At 43.2% G+C, this 22,507-nt stretch overlaps 1 protein-coding gene across 1 annotated transcript in view; it reads left to right on the forward strand.

Annotated features, from left to right (window-relative positions):
* Positions 1-21,844, forward strand: part of nhsa (Nance-Horan syndrome a (congenital cataracts and dental anomalies)) — a 58,898-nt gene extending 37,054 nt beyond the window's left edge. The window contains exons 2-9 of the mRNA XM_069150762.1: positions 7,191-7,343; positions 7,858-7,991; positions 8,673-8,735; positions 10,524-10,716; positions 12,523-12,654; positions 13,609-16,437; positions 18,473-18,596; positions 18,674-21,844. Of these exons, the coding sequence (XP_069006863.1) occupies positions 7,191-7,343; positions 7,858-7,991; positions 8,673-8,735; positions 10,524-10,716; positions 12,523-12,654; positions 13,609-16,437; positions 18,473-18,596; positions 18,674-19,331 (4,286 nt within the window). The 3' untranslated portion in view covers positions 19,332-21,844. The remainder of the gene's footprint in view (positions 1-7,190; positions 7,344-7,857; positions 7,992-8,672; positions 8,736-10,523; positions 10,717-12,522; positions 12,655-13,608; positions 16,438-18,472; positions 18,597-18,673) is intronic.
* The last annotated feature ends 663 nt before the right edge of the window (positions 21,845-22,507 follow it).

Genomic DNA, 22,507 nt, shown 5'->3' on the forward strand with positions numbered 1-22,507 from the left:
CATTTCTGAGCTTTAAAACCCACCACACACTCTCGTGAACATTGCACAGGCTGGAAAAGTTTTACAAAGGAAATGTTTCTGAGGACGTCAGACTTTTAAAAGCTGTTTAACACGTCCTCCTTCTTTCCCAAAACTCTGCCGTCTTACCTCGGAGTGAGAGATCTTCTGGTTGCCATCGTGCCCGCCAGGCGATATGCACCACTGTGGAGGGTTCAAAATGGAAAGTATTTCAAAGCCACCGCAGCCTGCTGTCAGACTTTGTAGTGCTAATATGAAGCAGCTGAGAAAACAGACCTCAGTCACACAGCGTTCCTCTTCTCCAGCTCTGAGCGATCTTCAGGAAGATCTCAGTGCAGCAGCGTGGTTTCAAATATTATCCAAAATCATTCTTAGTCACAGCGGTCTAAGCACTGTGTGTGTGTTTAGGAAATGGATAAACATGAGAAATTTTATAGCTCTGTTGAGGAGTGTGTCACAAGAGGGAAGCTTTGAGTTTCAAGTCGTTGCTGATTTGGCTTTGACATTATTTTTTCATGTTGTTGAAATATATGTTTTGTCTCTCCAAGCTGCTTAAATTAACGTCCATTTCCTGATACACGAATAGAACATCTGTGTTATTATTTGCCATCAGCAGAAGATTGTGTTTATTGTCCATTTTTTTCAATCTTTTACAATGGAAAAGGTGATATCTGATGGGATTCCCCCACACTTTCATTTCCACCCTTACTGTACCTCCCGGCACACCAGCAGACAGACAGTCCAGGCGCTGCTCCAAAAATCTGAGCGTAGAGCAAAGTCTCCTGAAGCACTCGTGTGATTTCATTCCACCGCCAGACGAGTTTCATGTGTGGGCTTGCGGCACCGCCAGCACGTGTTTTCTGACCTCAAGTCAGGAAATACGAGGAGACGTTAGTGCAATTCAACAGTAACTATTTCACGCACTTACATTGCTTTTTTTCCTGCAGTGGTGAAGTCATACTCTCGCAGAAAAGTTTTACTATATTAACGAATGAATTAAACAGAATGAAAAGGTTTACGAGGCCGTAAATATGAGGACTATTCCTCATTTCTCAGCCAGGTAATTAACTGACTGCTATTGAGAGTCAGGAAAGCACTTCAGGAAGTCAACCAGTGGTTTGATTACAGATCAGCAGCTGTTCCCTGTAGTAACCTGCAGGCAGCTGAGAGCAGCATCCGGCAGCAACAGCGGATCATTTAGCTGCCCTGCAGGCCTCCTGGTTCGTACAGGTCGCAGGGCCCGCTCGCTGTCCCACATCAAAGCTCCAGGTGAGGTGATGGAGTGCCCATTTAGAGAGGTGTGGTAGGAAGAGAGAGAGAGAGGGCAGGACTTTTGGTTTCCTGCACTAAAATTAGTCTGAGCTATGTCTGGCCTGTGCATGTTACAAGTGTGGTTGTGCTTGATGACGCTATCCGTAATCTCCAGGATACACTTGTGCTGATAAAGCAAGTATCACTGTCTGTAGTGAGGGTAAATGTAGCAAGCAAACATGCTGAATATTGTTATTTTTATATGATTACAAATTTGTTAAAAAAAAAAAACATGCTATAGCAGGGCGTCACATTGGACGCAGACTGCAAACTAATCAGTGCATTAAATGAAATATTAATGGGCCAATGTGACATTTTACTGTTGCATTTCTATGAAATTGGCCTGCTTACGAGGAACACATTAAAATCGAAGGAACAGAGGTCTATATATTTTCACTTTTAACACATTGTATCAGTCACTTTCCACAGTCCTACACTTCCCATAATGCAACTTGACAGCATCGTTCATTATCCCAGGAGAAAGTCCCTTTTGAAACTGTATTTTTTTCAGACTTAAGAAAGAGGCACAGAAGGCATTGTCCAACTTCATGAAGTAATAAACTACACTTAAGTCAAAAATTGGTGAACAAGAATACAAAATATTTGTGATACCATGCAGCTCTGGAACTTCTTTTTTTGCTCTAATCGGTCCTTTAAACTGACAAACAGAGCAGAAACTTGTCAATCTAAAATGCATGGAGAAAATATACCAGTAAAATCACAGATCTTCTCTCTGTCTGCTTGAATTATAATAATTTTGATTGCTTATACATTTTGTCAAACATCATATCCGGTTCCGCATGCTCCCTCTTATCACTGCCATCATATGATTTCAACAACTCACATCCCAAACAAAGTTGTTGCTGTTGTTCCACTCCGGGTTTCCCTCAGCAGGCCTTCAGCCTCGTCTCCTCACTGAATGTAAACAGTCTTGTGCCCCACCTGCAGCAGCGGGGCAGCGGCAGCGACATCCCCATCAGCTGTGTGGATGTGGGCTCAGAGCGGATTACCGGGGAGACGGGTATTATTGTGTGTCTACTGACATCAGGACTCTACTCATTGTGCTTCACTAATCAGACCTCAAAGGGGACTTTCTCCTGCAGCGGAGCAGCAGCGGTGTTTCATCTCATGACAGCAGATTTCAGTTTGGCACTTCAAGTTTTGTTTGGCAATAGAAAAGATGCAGATAATTTTGTCAGCAATTTGATTTGGTTTTCCTTTGTCTGTCGCTCGATTCAGGTGCGTAACTTCCTACATTTGTTGTGTGTGTTGTCGTGTCACACTGAAATACGTCTAGCTTTAGATGCTTCAGGAATTTATTTTTCAGTATAAAATGTAAGTGATATGTGTTTTTATTAGTAGCTCCTTCATTTCCTTTCATGAAAACCACAATGGAGGATCTGAATTGTTTAGAGTGTATCAATGATTTATTCAAGGACTGCATCACAGTGAAATTGTAGAACTTAAGGATACCGGCATTTAATGTGCTGCGCTTCCTTCGGCATTCCTCTGCACCCTCCACGATCCTCCATTGTGGGTTAAGCGGTCAGTGTTGTTTCAGCAGTTCGGATTAACGCTCCTCTCCTCCTGTAGCACCACCATAAACAGATTAGTGGTAGCCCAAGTCAGGGCCTGGCTGGACCATCTGTACCCAGCGCGAGGTGGGGAAGGGGACACAACCTGGGGGGGAGGAGGAGGAGTGTGAGCAGATGTTGCAGAGGGGCTGTAGGTCAGTGTGGCAGTAGAGCCGAGGGACATCGCTGTGAAGACATGAGGGACGCGCAGGGTTTCTGCTGAGGTGACAGCGACACATATTTAAAGTGTCACTGTGATGCTCGGAGTTAAAACCGCGCCGTTGTGTCATGGCTCTCGGATGCTGCCTTGAACTCACATCTCAAGGTACTGTATAATTTACTGGGGCCTTAATTGAGCTGCCTGTACCTCCCGTTTCTTTTCGCTCCACATGCACAACTTTTGGCCACAGTGGTTACACAAACACGACTGCACTTTGTTCCAGCGTTGTCACAAGATGTAAGAGGCGATGAGATGAGAGCGCTCTTCTCCTCAGCTGGTGTTACTTTTGCTCGGTTAGTTTAACCTCACAGAGTGTGTACACAAACCAACTGCAGGGTTAGTCCGACATGCGTTGACACCCCGTCGCTGCGGCACTTTTCCTGCAGTGTGACGGTCCTGTGTTCCCTGAAGAAGCCTTTCAGAACTTAAACTTCTGATCAGTGTTGCCTCTACCTCAAAACAACCATATTTATTTGTATTTTTTGTGCAGTCTTTAACACACCAACTCATATCAGAGCTGAATGCGTGCAGCTCACCTGTCTTTTTGTTGCATTAATAAAAAAAAAATGTTAAATCTAAGTATGACCTAATGACTGACATCTGCGGCTGTGTTTTCCCAGGCCACTGGCAAATTACATGTGTGTGCAAGTGTGTGACTCCTGTCTGGGCCAATACTGAGTAAATTACAAGGCAGAGCCAAGACTGAGGATCCAGTGCTTTCATACCCCCCACACACACCCTCTTACTCTCCCAGCCTGCAGGGCTGCTAGCAGACCTGATAGCTGTGAGGTTATTGGGGGATGATCCTGCTGCAGATGAAGAGGAGGAGGAGGAGGAGAGATTGATAGGCGGTGTCACGGCGCGGGCAATAGAGCGTGTGATTTCACCTCACCAGGAAAGTTCACAGCAGGATGCTTCATGAAAGTTAGGAAGGAGGGTGAAAAATAGAAAAGTACTACTTATTTTTAAAAAGAAGTTAAAGTGAGAACTGGTCTTGTTTTTCTTCTCACCTGAGGCCATGTGGCTTCTGTGGCTCAGTGTGGCCACGTTGAAGATCACTCAGCCTGACTTAAAGAAAGAGAAAGCTGCCAGGAGGTCAATGAGATGACTGAAGGCTGATGTGTTTTCTTTGGCCTCATTTGGGGCAACAGCTGACCACTAAATTACCATTTAAGGCCTCCCCCACATGGACCTCTGTCTCCATGAAGACCCCTCTTCTCATGAACGACCTCACTTAACTCAAAGTCGGAGATTTCACTGAGCAAGATAAAAGGGAGGACTGATGTGATTTTTAGCCAGAGGAAGATAAAAGCAGGGAGGAGCTGAATGACAGCGAGAGCACAGTGTCTGGGTCCTAGTTGATGCTGTTGTTGTTGTCAAATGGGTTTGTAGTGTGTTGGAGACGCTGAGGATGTCAACAGTTCATTTCTCAGCAGGGAGGCAGGGAGAGGAGAGGCTGAACAACAGTGTCAGAGGGCTCATATTTCTCAACACGTCACTGCTTCAGCCTGATCTCAACGCAGACAAAATGTGTCAGTGTCTGTCTCACGTCTGAAATGTAGTGGGTGTTTGTTAGGTTTGTACTGCTCCACACGTATTACATAGGTGATGAGTTGAGATAACTATAACAAGTTCAGATGGATCCGTACAGGACACAGAATGTTGTCATCAGTATAAAGATAATGTGAATCATACGCTGTGGCCTTTCTGTCCAGCCTGGTGTCACGTTAAAGGATGTAATACACCCATCAGTCCACTAGAGGAGATTGTGTCAGTGTTTTCCTTTGCTTTACGCACATGTATGACCAGGGTCAAAGAAAGAGGTCATGTGGCAAACTACAACAATTGATAAAGTCCAAGCAGGCGTAGGACGTCAGCGTTGGTTTGATGGAACAAACACATGACTTTCACCTGGACCAGCGTTGTCAATGTGGATTTTTTTTTTTTGTATCGTAAGTTACGTACAAAATGTAATGTATTTAACTTATGTAGCACACATTAATTAACTTGTGTGATGTACGTAACATTACTTACATAAAATAATGAATCTTAACTCAAACAATAACCTATGCCTAAACCTAACCAGGTGGATTTTGGTGGTTAATCCTGAGCCACCTTATTTTCAACACCTATCAGCCCTCTAGTGGACTGAGAGTGTAATATAAATAGTAATAATATTTAATGATATAATTATAGTGGCAGTCAATAGTAACACTGAGACATTAAGTTAACCGCAGCAGTCCGAGAAACATCGATCAGGAGTGAATCTACTCTTCACTGAGTTCACTTCCAGCATCCTCAGCAGAGCAGGAGCGTGTTTTCAGGCGAAAGGGACTTCACATCACTCCGGGGTGATAATAGATAAACACACCACGTGGGGATTACATGCATGGCACCATGTTTTCTGGAAAGGCACTGTCAGAGAATTCACTGCAGTCGTAGCGTTGTTAGAAAATCACTTAACATGTGAGATTTAGTGCAGATCTTCCTGACCTCTGCCTTGTTTTATTTTAAATATAGTGTTGGTGTCTGCAAATGTCTTATTATAATGTAGTTTTATGCCTCTGTAAAGCATCTGAATGGTGCTATGTGAAAAAATTAGCCTGGCCTTGCCTTTAGTTGCTGCCATCAGGTGTTGAACGATGTCTTTTCTGAGTGAAGGAGACTAAGTTGAAGTTAGCTACTGGCTGCACTACAAAGCGAACTTGGAGCATGCTCAGCCAAAGCTGCCTTTCATCAAACATGGAGGTCAGACAGAGTGTGTTGCAGTAAAGCTGCCAGGTCAAGGACAAAGCCCAGAAATGTCCACCAGGTAGGCAGAAGCCTGATGGATGTGTTTGTCTGCTCAAGCGAAGGCTCAGCAGTTAATCCTCAAGAGTTTTGTTGGATTTTACTGCACGTGTAAAATGCTATCTCACGCCAATACCTGAATTATATCGTCTTATTTCACGCAGCTTAATCTCTGACTGTGCCGTGATTTGTATGTCCTGTCACTTTGTAAAAGCTGTTATGTAGATTTTGGTTTGACAGATTTGTGATGCTGTAGAAATTCTTCTTTACTCCTGAACGCAGCTCATTTTTTGTGTTACTCACTGAATGAATCACTTCTCTGACCATTTCAAGCAATCAACATCTAAACAAGCAATGCCACAAAAACCAAACAACTTCTTTCAAACTCCAACTTTTCCCCCCAGTGCATTATGTGTAACTTGAGACCTGAGCGTCTCTCTGTGTAACTTGAGGAGATGTGAGGAGGAGCAGCGAGATTAGTCCAGGTACTGGTCAATGTTTGGAGGTTGCACTCATACCTATTGTGTGGCTGCAGGCAATAGCACTGAATTAGTAAACAGGCTATTGTCCCGCTCACATTGGATCTGATTGTCTCGCTTTTCTTTCTCAGGCTTTAATACGAGTCCATTGTTTTCTCCTCACTTTAGATCCCACAACATTTTCTGGACTCCCTATTCATGAAAATGTTTGTATTGAGAAGAATACAGGCTTACGTGGCCAAAAAGGAGAGCTCATTAGTTCGATACGTCAGAAGCTGTGTAGATCACCTTAATGATGGTAACCAGTGTGCTACCACAGAAATGTTTGAGTGGAAATTTAATGGCTGATCCTCGTGATGAAAGCTGCCTTTCCGTGACATCTCTTGGCATACACAGTTGTAGTAATAGACCCAGTGACGTGTGTTGGACCTCATTTATCAAGCAAGATATTAAAGAACACTTCAAGTGGTACTGTGAGGTTAGTTTGAGTCTTTTTCTCATCGCCAAACTGAAACCGGCTGATTGTATTGTATTGGAAACGAGCTTCAAGCCATTACACCGAATCTGGACAGACATCAAGGACAGGAGGATGGATTACATGAGTCTGTCACAGGATGTTTTAGTAGTTCAGCAACAACTGTAACAGAGGTTTTGAAAGACCTACAAAATAATTCAGGATGCCGTATAAATACTGTTGTAAATACTGTTGTGTCTCAGATTTAGTGATTCCGATAACTTTCTTCATTTTGGATTTTTCTTTGGTTGTCTGTCTGACCCGGCCGTGTCTCTCTCCGCCAGCCGTGTCCAACCTGGATGTGGAGAGTAAGCTGACGGCACATTACCAATCTCCCTGGCACCAGCAGAGGAACGTTTTCCACCCCTCTACGCGGCCAGCATGTGTGGAAGAGCTCCACAGGCAAGCCAACTTCAGCCTGTGGGCCCTGCACCGAGGTGAGGCCACTCAGCACTGGTCAGCCGCCTCCGACCACAACACAGCATAGGCCAAAGAAGCTGCTCTGAACTGAGCTCCCTGTCATCCCCAATTAATGCACTTTTCCATTTTTATTTTACATGTCATGAAAAAACACTTTTTTGGAAATGATTTCTGGGCTACATGCCTGTAAAGGTCTGCATCGTGCTTTTGGCAGTCTGGGATTCTGGTGTCACTCTGCCTTCCAGGGGACACATACTGCAACTGCAGCCTGGAAAAAAAATTAGAAGAGGATCATATAGATGGATGGCTAACGGAAACACTAAACACATCCAAGTTTGCACACTGGTCAAGTCTTCAAACACCACCTTTATGAATCGAACCCTAATAAATATCAGTTTCACAAAGCCAATGTATTGATTTCACTGTATTATAATACGTGCATCTTTTTTTTATTTTTACACTTTACAGTACTCGCATTTTAAAGATGACTGTGAGCATTTACAGCAAGTTTAACGTGTTTACTTGCTGCAGGTCACCAGAGGAGACGATCAGGCAGCGAGGAGCGGAGGGTCACCATCTCGATCTTGACCGTGCCCCCGATGCCCATGTACCCCTCCCATCCTGTCGGCCAGAGGCATGAAAAGAGGGGCACAAATCTGACAACGGTGAGACGATTATCTTCTCGTTTGAGCTTTAAAAGAATCTTCTTTGTGTTGTACATGTCGATCTGGAAATCACAAGTCGGTGCAGAGATTGTAGTGGAATACTGAAAGGCAGTCGGCTCATTGTGTATCTAAATGAATCACGCCTGTGATGTGAAATTATCTGATGTGATGCAGCTGAAAAAGAATCCACCTTTCCCAAATCAAATGTGCAAAGATGTGTCACTTCTTTTGTTCTTACAAATGATTGTCACTCACTGCAACATTTCTACTTTAAGAGAGAGATTTTGAAATACTTTTGAAGTGACATTCACGTTTCTTCCCCCTTCAAGCAGCCAGAGACGCATTTTAGAGATGCAACAACACAGTTAGTGCAGGTAAAGAGGAGAGCGGACTGTGTTTGTAGTGTGTCATGTTGTAATCTGTGTCACTGTGCAGAGAATGAGTGTTTTTTCACGTTCACATTTGTTGCATTAATTGTTCAGGAAGGTTTTTTTTTTTATTTCAGCTCATCAACCCACCCTGACCCTAATATAATTTCACAGTCCACATATTCCTCCCCACTGCCTCTGTTGTTATCTGTTTTGTCTGCGTTCCTGTTGGATATCATGTTCATTTCTGTCATTTGTTGTTGTTGTTTTTTTGTCCTTTTTTGTTTGTTTGTTTTTTTGCCCTGTAATTCAGTTTGAATCCACCCGCTCCTCCTCCCCCACCGAATGTTGCCACTTCTCTCCCTGGAGCAGAAAGGTATTGGTCCCTCCCTCCTTCCTGACTCCTGAGTGCTCCCTCTAACTCCTTGCTTCACCTGTCCTTGTTTGTTTGACTTCCTCTAATTTGCAAAATGAATCTCTTTTTCGATGCATGCCTCCTTAAAGCCACCTTTCTCTGGCAGTCGGAGCTGCCTGCTCCGTCCAGTTCAAAACAAGGGGGAATACTGACACTTTAAAGTTTGGTCCATGTTTTTTACCAGACGGTTGTTGTCGGGGTTCATGTGAAGGGCCGGCTCTGAGCTCTGCAGTATGTGAGGAATGTGTGTGTGAGGGCCACAATCACAGCCTCCCAGCAGCCTGGGTTTCTTTAATGATAGGCTCGACTTCTCCAAGCTTGTGCCTGTGATTACCCATGATCCCTCTGTGCTGCGGTTTCCTCTCTGCACAGCTGACAGCCTCATGTTTCTCCCTTTGTGCTGTTTTTTTTTTTTCACCAAATATATCGTGCCTGATGTCCATCATGAGACAGAAACGAGCCCACAGACGGGGACAAGCACCAAACACTGCCACTCCTGTTTTTGTTTTTTTCGCTCTCATCCTGCATATGTCCACTCTTCCTGCTCTTCCCTCTTTCTCTCACTCCTTCGTTTAGCTCATCCTTCCTCTCCTCTTCCTGTCTGACCTCTTCTACTCCTAAAACTGTCTTTCTGTTCTCAAAACAAATTAGCTGTAAATGGTCTCCCTTTGATTTTTTTTTTTTTTTTTTTTTTTTTCCTCTACTAGTTGGGAGAAGTTTCCAAGGAAACCGGTTTCTTTTGTGGCTGGGTTTTTTTTTTTTGTCAGGGTCTCATTGGTCTGCTGGGAACAGAGAGCACAAAGGCTCGAGAGCTGCCTTTAAATGGGGGGTGGGAGGTTGTGGAGGTGGGAATCAGTTGAGCCTGAGAATCACTTCCAGTGTCACGTGTCTCTCTGTTGGGATCTCAAGGTAAGAAATTTTGTAGCTTCAATCCACTTTGCGTGGTGGGTGCAAGTGAATGCAGCTCTGCAGAATCTAAACTTGAGAGTCTGAGGGAGGCCCACGGAAAAAGAAGGATGTGGAGCTGTGAGGGAGCACTGTGTCGGGATTGACACTGAAGCTCAGAGGAATGCTCCCGTCAAGTATTTCCTCTCAAATATTTCCGGAGATTCGTTATTATGCAGGAGACTCCTATAGGTGCCACAGATTGTCGCTCAGAGCTCAGAGTTTCCGCTGCAGCATGTTGTGACTGTTAACGACACGGTTCACACCGTTTGTCACATTTCTGGTTGTTGTTTCTAGTTCATAAAGCATAATTAGCATTTGTGATGACACACGTCTTTTTGTTAATCTGAGGTTTTCGCAAGCTCGGACACAGTCTGGTTTTAAAGTCTCAACTTCTTCTTTGTATATTTTATTGTTTGCATGAAATCCTCTGAGCGGATTCTTTGAATGTTTCTTGTGCTTTTCAGTCTCTCTCTCCGAAGCGTGCCGTTTATTTCCATTACTTAACCGGTTCTTGGCTCTCCAACATGAAACTCAGCTGCCGGAAGGGCACATGTATTGATTTACCTCTGCTCAGACAGTGAGCAGCCTGCTGTTTGCTTCAGATTAATAAAACACTAATCTCCTTATCTAGTCTTCAACTCTTTCCCAGATAAACACTGTGACAGTACCAGACTTTAATCACTGTACACTACACATTCCCCCTTTCAGTAGCTGAGTTTGTTCATATTTCTTAACACCACTTCTCATGTAATGCCGTCTAACATTAACATTCTAACCAATGCAAATATCCATCTGTTGCAGGCTGCGCTCTCTGACCTCGACACTGACGGGGTGGCTCTAGGTCACCGGTCTAAGTTTCCCATCCTTAACATCCCCTCCACCCTGGACAAGCAGACTAACTGGTCTAAAGCTCTGCCGCTGCCCACCCCAGAGGAGAGAATGAAATGCAATTCCCAAGTCATCAACTCATGTGTCATCCCCATTAATGTGACTGGTAAATTCAAATCACTTCATGTTTTAAGTTCAGATTTGTTTATTGTGACGAGAATGAGCTGTGGTGTAGGTTTCTCAGACTTATTTGATTTCTTTAACTCTTCTTTAACTTTTCTTAAGGAAAGTTTGACATACTGGAAAATACATTTATTAACTTCCTTGCTTTGGGTTAGATGAGAATAATGACATCACTCTCATATCAATCTGTTGAATACAAAGCTACAGCCAGGAGACAGTTAAATATAACAACTCAAAACAGGGTTGAAAGGTAAACAACACGGCCGCCAACACCTTTGAAATACTAATCAATATGTCATATAGTGTCTGTTAAATCGTTACAAAATCTGACGGGTAAAAACAACAGTTTATAATTTTCACAAAGCCATGAAAGAAGACAGCAGCCAACCTCCAACAAAACTACAATTATTCACATTTCTGTTTTCTTGTGCATTAAAATGTGAAATATATGTTAATAAGTAAGCTTTACAGTTGCTTGTAGTTGGATTTTGTTGCTTTTAGGCAGAGAAAAGCTCACTGTTTCCCCCTGCTTCCAATCTTTATGCTAAGATAAATTAAGCTACCCATCTCCCTATTTGAACTAAATGGCAGTAATATTATTGTCTCACTCGTTACAACAAATACTCATATTTGCATTTCTCAAACTATACAAGTGCCTACCAGCAACTCTAAAGCTCACTGATTAACAGGTTATATCCTGTTATTTGTACAGATTAAAACAGTGTACAGTGAGCTTTGGAGGTCCCACCAAGCTAAGCTATGACCTGGCCATTGCTTCATATTTAAAGTAGAGTCGGAATAATTTTTTAAATGTTGATCTAACTCTCAACATCTAAACAAATAAGCAGATTTCCAAAATGTCTAACTATTTTTTAAACAGTCATAGTCGTAAAACATACAGTATTTGTCAGTGTGGTAAAAGCTAACAGTCAAACAAAAGGAGTCATAATTTATCTTAGACTGCACACAGTCACTCCTTCTCTCCGCATTCTTTGGTTTTGGCTCTCCTCATTAATGCCACAGCTTTTGTGTAGAGTCCTTAAAAAGGGAAATATTTATGGGAAGTAAAGAAATTCACTATAAAACAAGCAGTTATTACCGGCCATTAATGCTGCTTCAGGGAATCCCTGTCAGTGTGCAAGTCATGCTTTGTGCCCTGTTAACTTTGTTTCTCATGCTTTTGACTGCGGTTTCAAAGCTGCTGTGACATGAATGCCAATTAGTTCTGTCTAAATTGTTGAAAAGGCCGGCTCGATGTTAGTTACTCGTGCTCGCACCGACTCAAAAGGAGAGTTGTACGCCAGAGCTGGCTGAGTCAGAGACCGTCTAAAAAAAAAATGCACATTGTAAGCAAAGTCCAGCAATTGCTATGGTGCTGAAAGCCCTGACTGGCTATCTCATGATGGTCATAATGTATGTCGAGGGAGCGGCAGGAAAATTAGAAGTAAACACAAGAAAACTGAAGCATTAACCTTCACAGCAGGATTTTCTTATGGTCAGTGAACCCATCAACATGTCAGTTTGTAGCATCTGTGTCATTTGATCATTTTGTTTATCATAAATTTCTCCTCAGTCTCAATCCAGGCAGATAGACGGTCTTATTGTGGCTCCATCAGATCTCTGTCCTCTTCCTCTAACTGCTATTTTTGTAGAACACCTAATTTAGTTCAGCCGAGTCTTGCATTTAAATGTATTTTTTTTTTTACGAGACAGCGTGAGAGGTAAAGAAGGAATCTCTGCAGTTGCCACCAAACAAAGATTCCTCAGATGTCCTGTCTGTCCGTTGCAGGGGTTGGCTTTGACAGAGATGCTAGTGTGCGCTGCTCACTCGTTCACTCGCAGTCTGTGCTTCAGAGGAGACGGAAGCTGAGGAGACGGAGGACTGTCGCCGGCGTTCCCAGACAGGTGCAGCAAGATCTAGGTATGTTCCTTAATCTGATTCTGCCTGCCAGTCAGAAATACGAAATGTAACTCAGACTGGTGCTGTCATAAAGCTAATTTCACTTCTTTTCTGCAATGTTTTATCTACTGTAACTTAGAAATGGTATAGTATTAAAAGTCTAAATGACTAGTTGTGGCATTCTGTCCTTGTAAAGACAGTGGTGGTAATGGTAATAGTAATTCAGTTCCACTATGTGTTAACAAGTGAACGGTCAGCTGTAACATACATATGAACAACTCCTACTAATAGTAGGTATATTTTCAGTGCACCTTTGCTCCAGTTTTGAGGACATTTCATGCTTTTATTAGACTCAGACTTCAGAGAGATGATGGAGAAGAAAAAGAAAACGATGGGAAACGACAAGTCACCAGCCAGACTCAAACTATAGGTATTCTGATTGATGGTTAGGATTATTAACCGATAAAGTTCCGGACAAAAACTATGTAAAATACTTTAATTTGTAAAGGAATTTGGTTTTCCACAAAAAACAAAACAAGTATCTTGTAAAAATTTCTAAAATGACATCTACTTCACTTAAAATAAATCTTTGACTATGCAAGCAGTGTACGTGTACTGGAAGTTTCCACATCAGTTGTGTGTAAAATGAATAAACCAGGATCGGTTATTTGTGATGTCACAAATCATGCTGGTTGGCCTGACCCATTAAAATCTGATTTTCAGTGAGCACTTTAGCAGATGATTGTAAAAACAGCTTTCTAGTTTTGAACGCTGCACAGTGAAACTCAAACATTCAACTGTAATTACAAAAAGCAACATTTTAGAGTGTAGGGTACTTTTAAATGTTGTTTTTAAACATTTGTTTTAATGCAAAAAAGACACTTAAATATGTAAAATAAGTTTAAGTAACACCATTTTCACGTGTCTCTTGCATGTTTTTTATTTCATGGTCTTTGTGCTTCTTTCTTCTCCCAGACTCTGATGACTCCCCTGGTTCCAGAGAGCGGACAGTGATCGTTCATGCCGGTCCAGATATCACTCCATCCATCGAGGAGCTGGCCAGCCATCTCAGCACCAGAGATTCGGGTTGCCAGACAGAAGACTTTTTGATCTCAGGAGCGCCTTCTCGGAGGAGGATCAGGGCCCAGAGAGGCCAAGGAGTTCCCCTCTGCCTCTCCTATTCTGCAGGCAACATCTCCTCGCTGCCTGACAGCACAGACGCCATGTTCTCCTCCTCCGTGGGAGCACACCTGCGCTCCCGCAGTCTGCCCCGAGACAGCAGCCGCATGATGGACAATGGGCACAATGACAGCGACGATGAGGAGGAGCTCTCCCCCTTCGACACTGAGAGCTTCCTGCCCGGGCCTAGGGAGCTGATCCTGAAGGATGAAGAGGAGAGCACCGATGACCAGGCCCTGTTGGAGCACCAGCTGGGGAGCTTGAAGTACAAGCAGCTGTCGGAGAGTCCGGAGCGTAGCTGGATGGAGCGGACCAGATCCCACCTGCCCCGGAAAGCCGACATGGGCAGCTGTGAGATCTCTTCAAGTTCGGACACCTTCAGCAGCCCCGTCCACTTGGTCTCCGCTGCAGGAGTGCTGGGAGGCCAGATGGACCACAAGGAGGACCACCAGTCCTCCAGTGGGAACTGGAGCGGGAGCAGCTCCACCTGCCCCTCCCAGACGTCAGAAACCATCCCCCCTGCAGCATCTCCCCCGCTCACCGGCTCCTCACACTGTGACTCCGAGCTCTCCCTGAACGCTGCCACTCACGCTATCGATGACCAGACGAGCTTCATGTTGGACCACTACCCGGGCCTCAGGACCCAGCGGGCGGGCTCCTTCTCCTCCACAGCTATGGACATATTAGAGGAAGCAGGAGTGAGCACTCCCATCGAGAGCGAGTGGAGTTACGCCCACCCGGAGCCTCCTCACCCGCAGGACTTCAGCCCCGAGCCGAGCCGAGAGGCTGAGAGCAGCCTGGGTTGCCCCAGCTTCACCAGCATGGCCACGTGTGAGAGCAGCTACTCCGACAAGCCTCTGTCAGAGAAAGCTGACACCGTCTCACACTACTCTGTGGACACTGAAGGCTACTTCACCTCCATGCACTTTGACTGCGGTCTGAAAGGTAGCAAAAGCTTCACTTATAACTATGCACCCTCCGGCTCTGACTGTGGCCTGTCAGACTTCAGTGGTCACATGACTCTGGGGAGACGCTGCCTTTCTTTAAGGAAACCAAAGGCAAAGCCGTCTCCACCTAAGAGGAGTTCCTCCTTAAGAAAAATATGCAGTGATGGAAACATCCCCGACAAAAAAGAACCAAAGATTACATGCGGGCAGCAGCTTCCTCTGTCGTCCAGGGAGAGGAAGCTACAGCTAGTTTTGTCCGGCTCTCCGGGCCACATCGAGAACTCTTCACTGGTCCGAGACCTTGTGGTGTGGGGCGTCGAGGCCTCGGCTGACATGCCTGACTTAGGCGTGTTAAGCTCCACAGACGGACATTCCTTCAAGGATGACGGCGTCGTACAGTCAGACTATGCAGATCTTTGGCTCCTCAATGATTTAAAATCCAGCGATCCTTACCGATCCTTGTCGAACTCCAGCACAGCGACGGGCACAACTGTTATCGAGTGCATCAAGTCACAGGAGAGTTCAGAGTCCCAGACGTCCCAGTCTGGATCCAGAGCCACCTCCCCGTCACTTCCATCAATGGAGGGAGACTTCAAGCTGACGTCCCCGGAGAAGCTGGCCAGCCTGGCCAGCCCATCCAGCGGGTACTCCAGTCAGTCAGAAACCCCCACCTCCTCCTTTCCCTCCACCTTCTTTCCTGGGCCGCTGTCGCCGTCGACTGGCAAGAGGAAGCCCAAAGTCCCAGAGAGGAAGTCCTCTCTTTCGTCCCTGTCCCTGCAGTCACTGTCCTGCAGGGACGGAGCCACCTCGAAGAGAGATCTGGAGCTGCCGGTCATCCCTCCTTCTCACCTCGACTTAAGTGCCCTTCCCGGTGTCAGCAACAAGGCCTCAGCTTACAGGACGCAGATACTCCACCAAAACAAACAAAAAGCTGCAGTGTCAGCCACACCTGCAGCACCTCCCACCTCCGAGGTGTTCCACGCTCACTGCTTGTCCATTACACCCACGGTGCTGCACTCAGTGCAGCTCCGATCCATCAGTAAGGAGCACCAAGAAGGTCACGATGACAAATCAGTTCCCAGACTCCAGTGTCCTACTGTGAACTTAACAAGCACACTTTCCAGTAGTAAATCTTTAGAGCTCAGGAGTCCCCTGCTGTCACATCATCATCATCATCATTACACGTCCTCAAAGGAGTCGTGTGAATCAGTGTTTACCTCAAACGAAGAGCTAGCAGGTGGAGAAGCAGCGTTTCAGAGCGAGACGAAGAACAAGCTGGACAGAGAGGCTGCTGCAGAGAGTGTGACAGCAGACCCGTGTTCAGACCAGAAAGGTGCTGACGTCCCTGACGGGCCCGCAGGTCGTGAAGCAGAGACGCACAGAGAGTCAGTAGAGACATTCATCTGCTCGGGAGAGTTCAGCTCACACTCAGAGTCTTTACAACAGACTGAAGAAGACGTGTGTCCTCCTCCCTCTGGTCTGCACAGTTCACCTAAGAGATCCAACATTGATAAAGTGCCTCCCACTGACAGTCAGTCAGAGACTCTGCAAGTGAGTCCAATCAGTAATGAAGGCAGCAAAGACGGGGAAAATGATTCATCAGGTGCTTCAGCCGAAAGTGCCTCGCTGGACGGCAAGGAGGAGTCCACGGGAGAGATGGAGGAGTATGTCAGTAAAGGTACGAAGGTCTTCATCACTGATGCATGTTATACTTTTGTTTTTCCAACCGTCAGTTTACTTTCATTATTCTCACCCACACTCTTTCTCTGGTAAACTTTAGTCTCTCACTTTTTGTCGTCACTGTTCGTTGTGTCAGTTTCTAACTAGAGACATTTCTAACATGTATCAGCCATCCAATTTTATTGCAAATATTGGTGTATACGTTTGCTGATATGACAACAGGAAGAAACAATAGGAAAAGATGCTTGGGCAAAGATTTTTAATTGTTCTATTTTTTTTTAGCTACACAGTGAATTTGACTCTTTCACTGGACTGATGTCAGTGTGATTATAAAAGATATCCTGCCTCCATCTTTGTAACAAGTCTCCATAGGGTTTGATAACAACTTTTGAGGTATCATTGCAAAAAGCTGTTATATACACTACATGTTAATATATAAAGAATATCTGTCGATATATAATTTTTTTTTTTGTCCCAAATATCAGCCTTAAAACTCCAGTGTTAATTTGGCTCTATTTCTAACCACAAATAAAGCTAACTTAGTGTAGTGTCCTTTAGTCAGTGACCAAATTGTGAAATCTGGTTCATGGTGATAAAAAATCTCTGATGTACAGAATCACAGATTTTGTGTTTTGTGTAAAACAAACAAATTGCTCCCAACCTGCACACTAGAAACACCTGAAGGTGGCAGGAGATGCATTTCATTTCTCAATCTGAAGTTATTCAAATTTAACACTGTGTGAATGGAAATCATTGATTGAATTCATAGATACTGTGTAAGCAACATGTGATAAAAGGTCACAAGTAGTTCAGAAACAGTCAGTTAATCAAATAATGATAATAATTTTCAATCAATTAATTCGCACTGTCAATCATGTAAGTACGTAGTAGATCATTAAGTAAAAATATCATATCTGCTGGTTCTTAAACTTCTCAAAATTTGTGGGTTTGCTGCTTTTCTCTGTTTTATATCTTTGGGACTTCTGGGCTGTTTGTTTATAGAAAACAAACTGTACTTTAAACTATATTATATTATATTATGATCATTTTCTGACATTTTTAGACAAAATAATTTATCCAAAAAAACTTGACTGTTTAATCTCATAAAACATGAATTAGTTGCTTCCTTTTGATGGGTAACATACCATATAAACATTATACAACAAGTAGTTCCAACCCAGCGATCTGATTGGTCAACTGAACATTTGGAACGTGCTCAAATCACCAAAAGCATCACACCCTGCTCATCACTAGAAATATCACTGGGAATATGTATTTGGAGTCGAATTTCATATTAAATCTAATGTTGTTTTACTTGTAATAGGTCTATTAAATGTGACCCGTTTGGTGAAATCGGGTCTGTTTTGGTCCTTATTTGTCGCTCCGAGCACTCGTACCGTAACACCACCGATAGTCGGGCACTTAGAATCCCAGCTGCGGCTCGTTTGACCGGTTTGGTTTTAACAGGTGACACGGGGTCCATTGACATATTTTTTCAACGGATATCTTACATACAACAAGATTGAGCGAGCTAAGCAGTTTAGTGTTTCTATGTGCTGTATTTATTCAGTTTGAGAAACCATCTCCAGAAAGCAATAAAACGGACTAGAGCTCGTCTCTGTTGCTAGGGTCGTTGCTAAGGCTCGGACTACTTCCTGGAGTGGTGAACATCGCATACATTACATTCGCTTCTACTGAGGCGACTGATTGTTTTCCAATTGTTAGTCCTACCCCATGTGTTGCCGTGGAAACGGAGCTCACACTAACAAAAAGTTTTGCATTTTGAGAGCGAATTGCCCCACAATATGAAAACATTTTGATTACATGTGTAATTTAGACTGTAACTTGTTGTATAATTGCAAAATTACACAATAGGGTGTGTTGTAATGTGATTATTGGCACTTCGGTGATGCTTAGGGACCGCATCACTGTCGTGCAAATAATCACGTTAAAGTACACCCTCTTGTGTAATATTGCTTGATTAGATCAGAGTAGAAAGCTTGCAGTATATTAAATTGTGTTTCTCTTTACAGACTCTCCACCCAGTGACAATGCGGTGTCTCCACTCCACGATGAGTCGAGGCCGGATGATGACAGCGTGTTTCTGTCACCCACCAAAGCTCGCACCACTGAGGATCTGTTCGCTATGATACACCGGTGAGTGTGTCGCATACAAGTCTCTTTGTGTTTCTCCAACTTTACACAGATTCTCTAATGAGTTTCTTCGTCCTCAGGTCCAAAAGGAAAGTGTTGGGGAGGAAGGATTCCACTGAGTTGGGTGTGAGGAACCGGCTCTGTGCTGCGTTGGGAAACACACCACCCAGCAGCACCATGAGCTCCCCGGTCTCTCTGACATCACCCTCCTCCTCCCCTTCTTCCTCCACCGCCGCCACGGCCGTGACCCCACCAGGCCTGCACAGAGTCTCCGGTCCCATCTACAGGAACGCAAAGAAGTCCAGCACCTCCAACGAGGAGTTCAAACTGCTGCTGCTTAAAAAGGGAAGCCGCTCCGAGTCCAGTTACCGCATGTCGGCTACAGAGATCCTGAAGAGCCCCATCACTCCTAAATCATCTGGAGATTTTCTGTCGGAGTCGCCCAGACAGGCCGAGGAGCCCGCCTCCCCCATGCAGCTGCAGCAGCAGCAGTCAGGACAGGACCATCTGTCCAGCCCGTACCCCAGAGCCAACGCTGAGGGCTTCTCCCCCAAGTCCTTCCACACATCTGCTTCTTCCAGGCAGGGACGCTCCAGGATCCCCCCGCCCGCCAACAGCAGCCGCTACGGCGTGCGCAGCCGGCTGTACTCGGCACCCATGCAGGCCATCTCCGAGGGTGAGACGGAGAACTCAGACGGAAGCCCTCACGACGACCGCTCCTCACTGGGCTCCACGTAGACAAGAGAGTGTTTACAGTGAAAACAAACGGACCAGAATGAAATCTAATATATAAGAGATGTGGTGAGGGCAGGAGAGTTGATGAGCTTAATTTGGGTAAATCATTTTGGTAAAAACAGAAGTCATCAGTTTAGTAATTGTGGCTGAGTATTGAAGCTGCTTTCCTCTTTGATTATTCTGTGGAAAGGATTTTACCTGTGTTTTATACAAACTGTATTTCTAAAAAAAAAAAATGTCTTTATGCAATGAAAAGTTGGTATTAGAAAGCAGATTATTTAGTGTCTGAATTCTGTAGAAAAATGCAATTTAAAATCCCAGTTCATTTCAGCAGAAGAAATAGGCTTAATAGTTCTTTAAAAAAAAAACTTTTAATTTTGTAAGTTTAAGGCACATTTCCAAAGCCATGCACACCTGACTCCGCTGGTTACCTTCCCTCTGCCTTCCTACGGTACATTCATTCTTTAATCTTCATGTTCTGCTGTCACATTTTAATCCAAAATATGAAAAAGAAAACTCGTACAAGTTTACCTTTTTTTTAGTATCTTATGAAAATAGATTATGAACTGTATGTATTCTGTGAATACCTATGCAATCACACACACAACTTGTACATTTCCTAAAACCAGTTATACTGAAATATTTTGATACTCCCCGTCAGGACTAACTAAAGAAATGTGAACCTTCAGTCCTTCTATTCATATGGCTTGTAAACAGCATTTGATATGATGTGTTTGTATATTTTACTCGGTCCTTTTTAAAGCATATAATAAATTATATCAAAGATAGCTTATTATTACAACATTTTAAAATCGTAATAAATGCAATAAATAAGATGAGTAATTAGCGGTGAGACTGGAAATGTCAAAGCCAAGCACTAACTTCGACAATCTCGGGAGACGAGCAGGTGTTTAACATGGGAGATGAAGAAGTGATCAAAGAGTTGGAGGCGGTGAAATCGGAGAGCAGCAAGAGAACAAGGAGGTCTTTATGTTTTAGGAAAAACAGAACAATGGTCATTTCTGGTTTGCTGACTTGGTGTGTTTATGAATTGTTGAAAAGAGGCAAGTGGAAAGTGCTCAGGAGGATCAAATATGCCTTATTCTACTCAACAGGAGACAATAAGTGACGGAGCAGCAAGTTGAGTGTTGTTTTTTGTGAGATTTTTCAGTTTTGATGGAGGATGTTTGGTTGAATATGAAGCCAGGTTATCGTGTCTGATGAAAAAAGACGAAGTTCTGGATTTTGGCATTTGCTGCTATTTTGTGCCAAATGCTCCTCAATTTTTTTTCCCCCATCAAAAGCAAAAACTTTCATATTTTCTGTGTCGCAAAACAATCTAAAAATATTTATTTTTATAACAGACACAGAAAATCTCTGCCCGCCCCCTGATTTGGTTTACATTTATGAATGACCTAAACTGAAAACTTAACATGAACATATGCAATGAATTGCTGATATTTTAAATAACATGTTTTATTCAGATAGTTATTTTGTTTATAAGAGACAAATTTTAAATCTCATTTGAGACACTGGTTTCAGAGACAAACAGCAAAGCCACTCATAAATGTCATGACCAGATGACATGAACAGTCATAAGCTAAACGTGAGTTATTAGTTGTTACCCTGGCACTCTGAGTCTGTTTTCTTTTCTTTTGTCTTGCATATTCGCTGTAATAAAGTACATGGTGTTTATTGGAGCGATGGTACTCAACCATTATGCAAAGATGACAGAATCTATGCAGCCATATTTCCCTGTAGGTACGCTGTCAACACCAACTGAATTTTGGCCTTAATGAGACTCCATACAAATGCAACTAACAGGGTACACAATGAGTTAAGTCTGTGAACCTTCATTCCAACTTCTTTTTTTTTTTTTCTTGCACTGATAAAGTGATGTTTGTGAAGTTTCATTTTTCTCTTGCTGTACCTGGAGATATTTATAGATCCTTACATGAAGCAGTTTCACTTTCCTTTAAATAATATCCACACTCTGAGGACGCTTCAGCAGAGGAGTTCATAGACGCTTCCGCCAAAGGCTAGAAAAATTTACATGTTAGTGGCATTGAACTGTTTTTCTCCTCTTGTTTACTTGACTGAGACGTTCTTGAAAAACACAAACAAATATTAAAAAAGAGTTGTAGTTCAACCTGCGGTACATTTCAGTACATTTCACTTGGATTTCAGATCAACCTCTGCAAACTGTACTGTTGGTCTCAGCTTTGTATTTTTTTTGTTTTTTTGTACAAACTTGTAAATACAATAACTTTTTGGTAATTGTCACAAAAGTTGTTGAATTGTTTCTTATGTAAAAAGAAAACATGTTTTTAAAGTTTACATTAATTTCAAACCTTTGTATATTTTTGAGCTGTGGAACACTTTGTCTTTTATTTATTTTTTAGTAAGCGTTGTGTACATCCTATAGTAAATCCTATCAAAGCCAACTGCTAGCATCAACAAGCTGCTTAGCAAAATGTGTATAAGAAGACAAATAAATGTGACTGCTTTAAAAATGACTCATTGGGTCTGTAGTGATGTTAATTTCTCTCATTTAAATTTTATTTTGTGCTTTTATTTTAAGTTTCAGACATATTTCACTGCTACATTTTAGAGGGAAATATGACACTATAGTGGTTTAATACAAACAATACAATTCTTCTTCTTGGATTATGATTCTGGTTCTGGTTGTTCTGTGATGAGTTCTGCAGAGAAGACCTCTCTGGCTCATGTTGATGCTGTAATACATTATCATATTCTATTCTTCTGTGTGTGTGTGTGTGTGTGTGTGTGTGTGTGTGTGTGTGTGTGTGTGTGTGTGTGCGCGTGTGTGTTTGGTTCAAAACCATTTTGAGGAGGACAAACCCTCTTTGTGAGGACGTTTAGGCTGATTGTCACTTTAAAGTGCAATGTGAGAGTTATGTGTGAATGCTCATCTGGTTAAACAGAACTGAAGTGATAGTATAACCTCATGTGGCCCATCATCCACAAATAAACATTTCCCAAAAAAATATTTGATTTAACACCTCTTTTGTTATAGGAGGGCTAAAGAAGGGGGTCTGTGTTCATATTGTTCCCATTTAAGAAGAAATATTTTGTTTAAGCAGTTAAAAAATATGTTTGTTTTTTTTGTTTTTTACTGCAAAGGCGTCAATTAGTAAATACAGCTCACAAATTTCTGG

Source organism: Embiotoca jacksoni, unplaced genomic scaffold (assembly GCF_022577435.1).
Source record: "Embiotoca jacksoni isolate LCO1_2020_lvr unplaced genomic scaffold, fEmbJac1.0.p SCAF_16, whole genome shotgun sequence".
Taxonomy (NCBI): Eukaryota; Metazoa; Chordata; class Actinopteri; family Embiotocidae; genus Embiotoca; species Embiotoca jacksoni.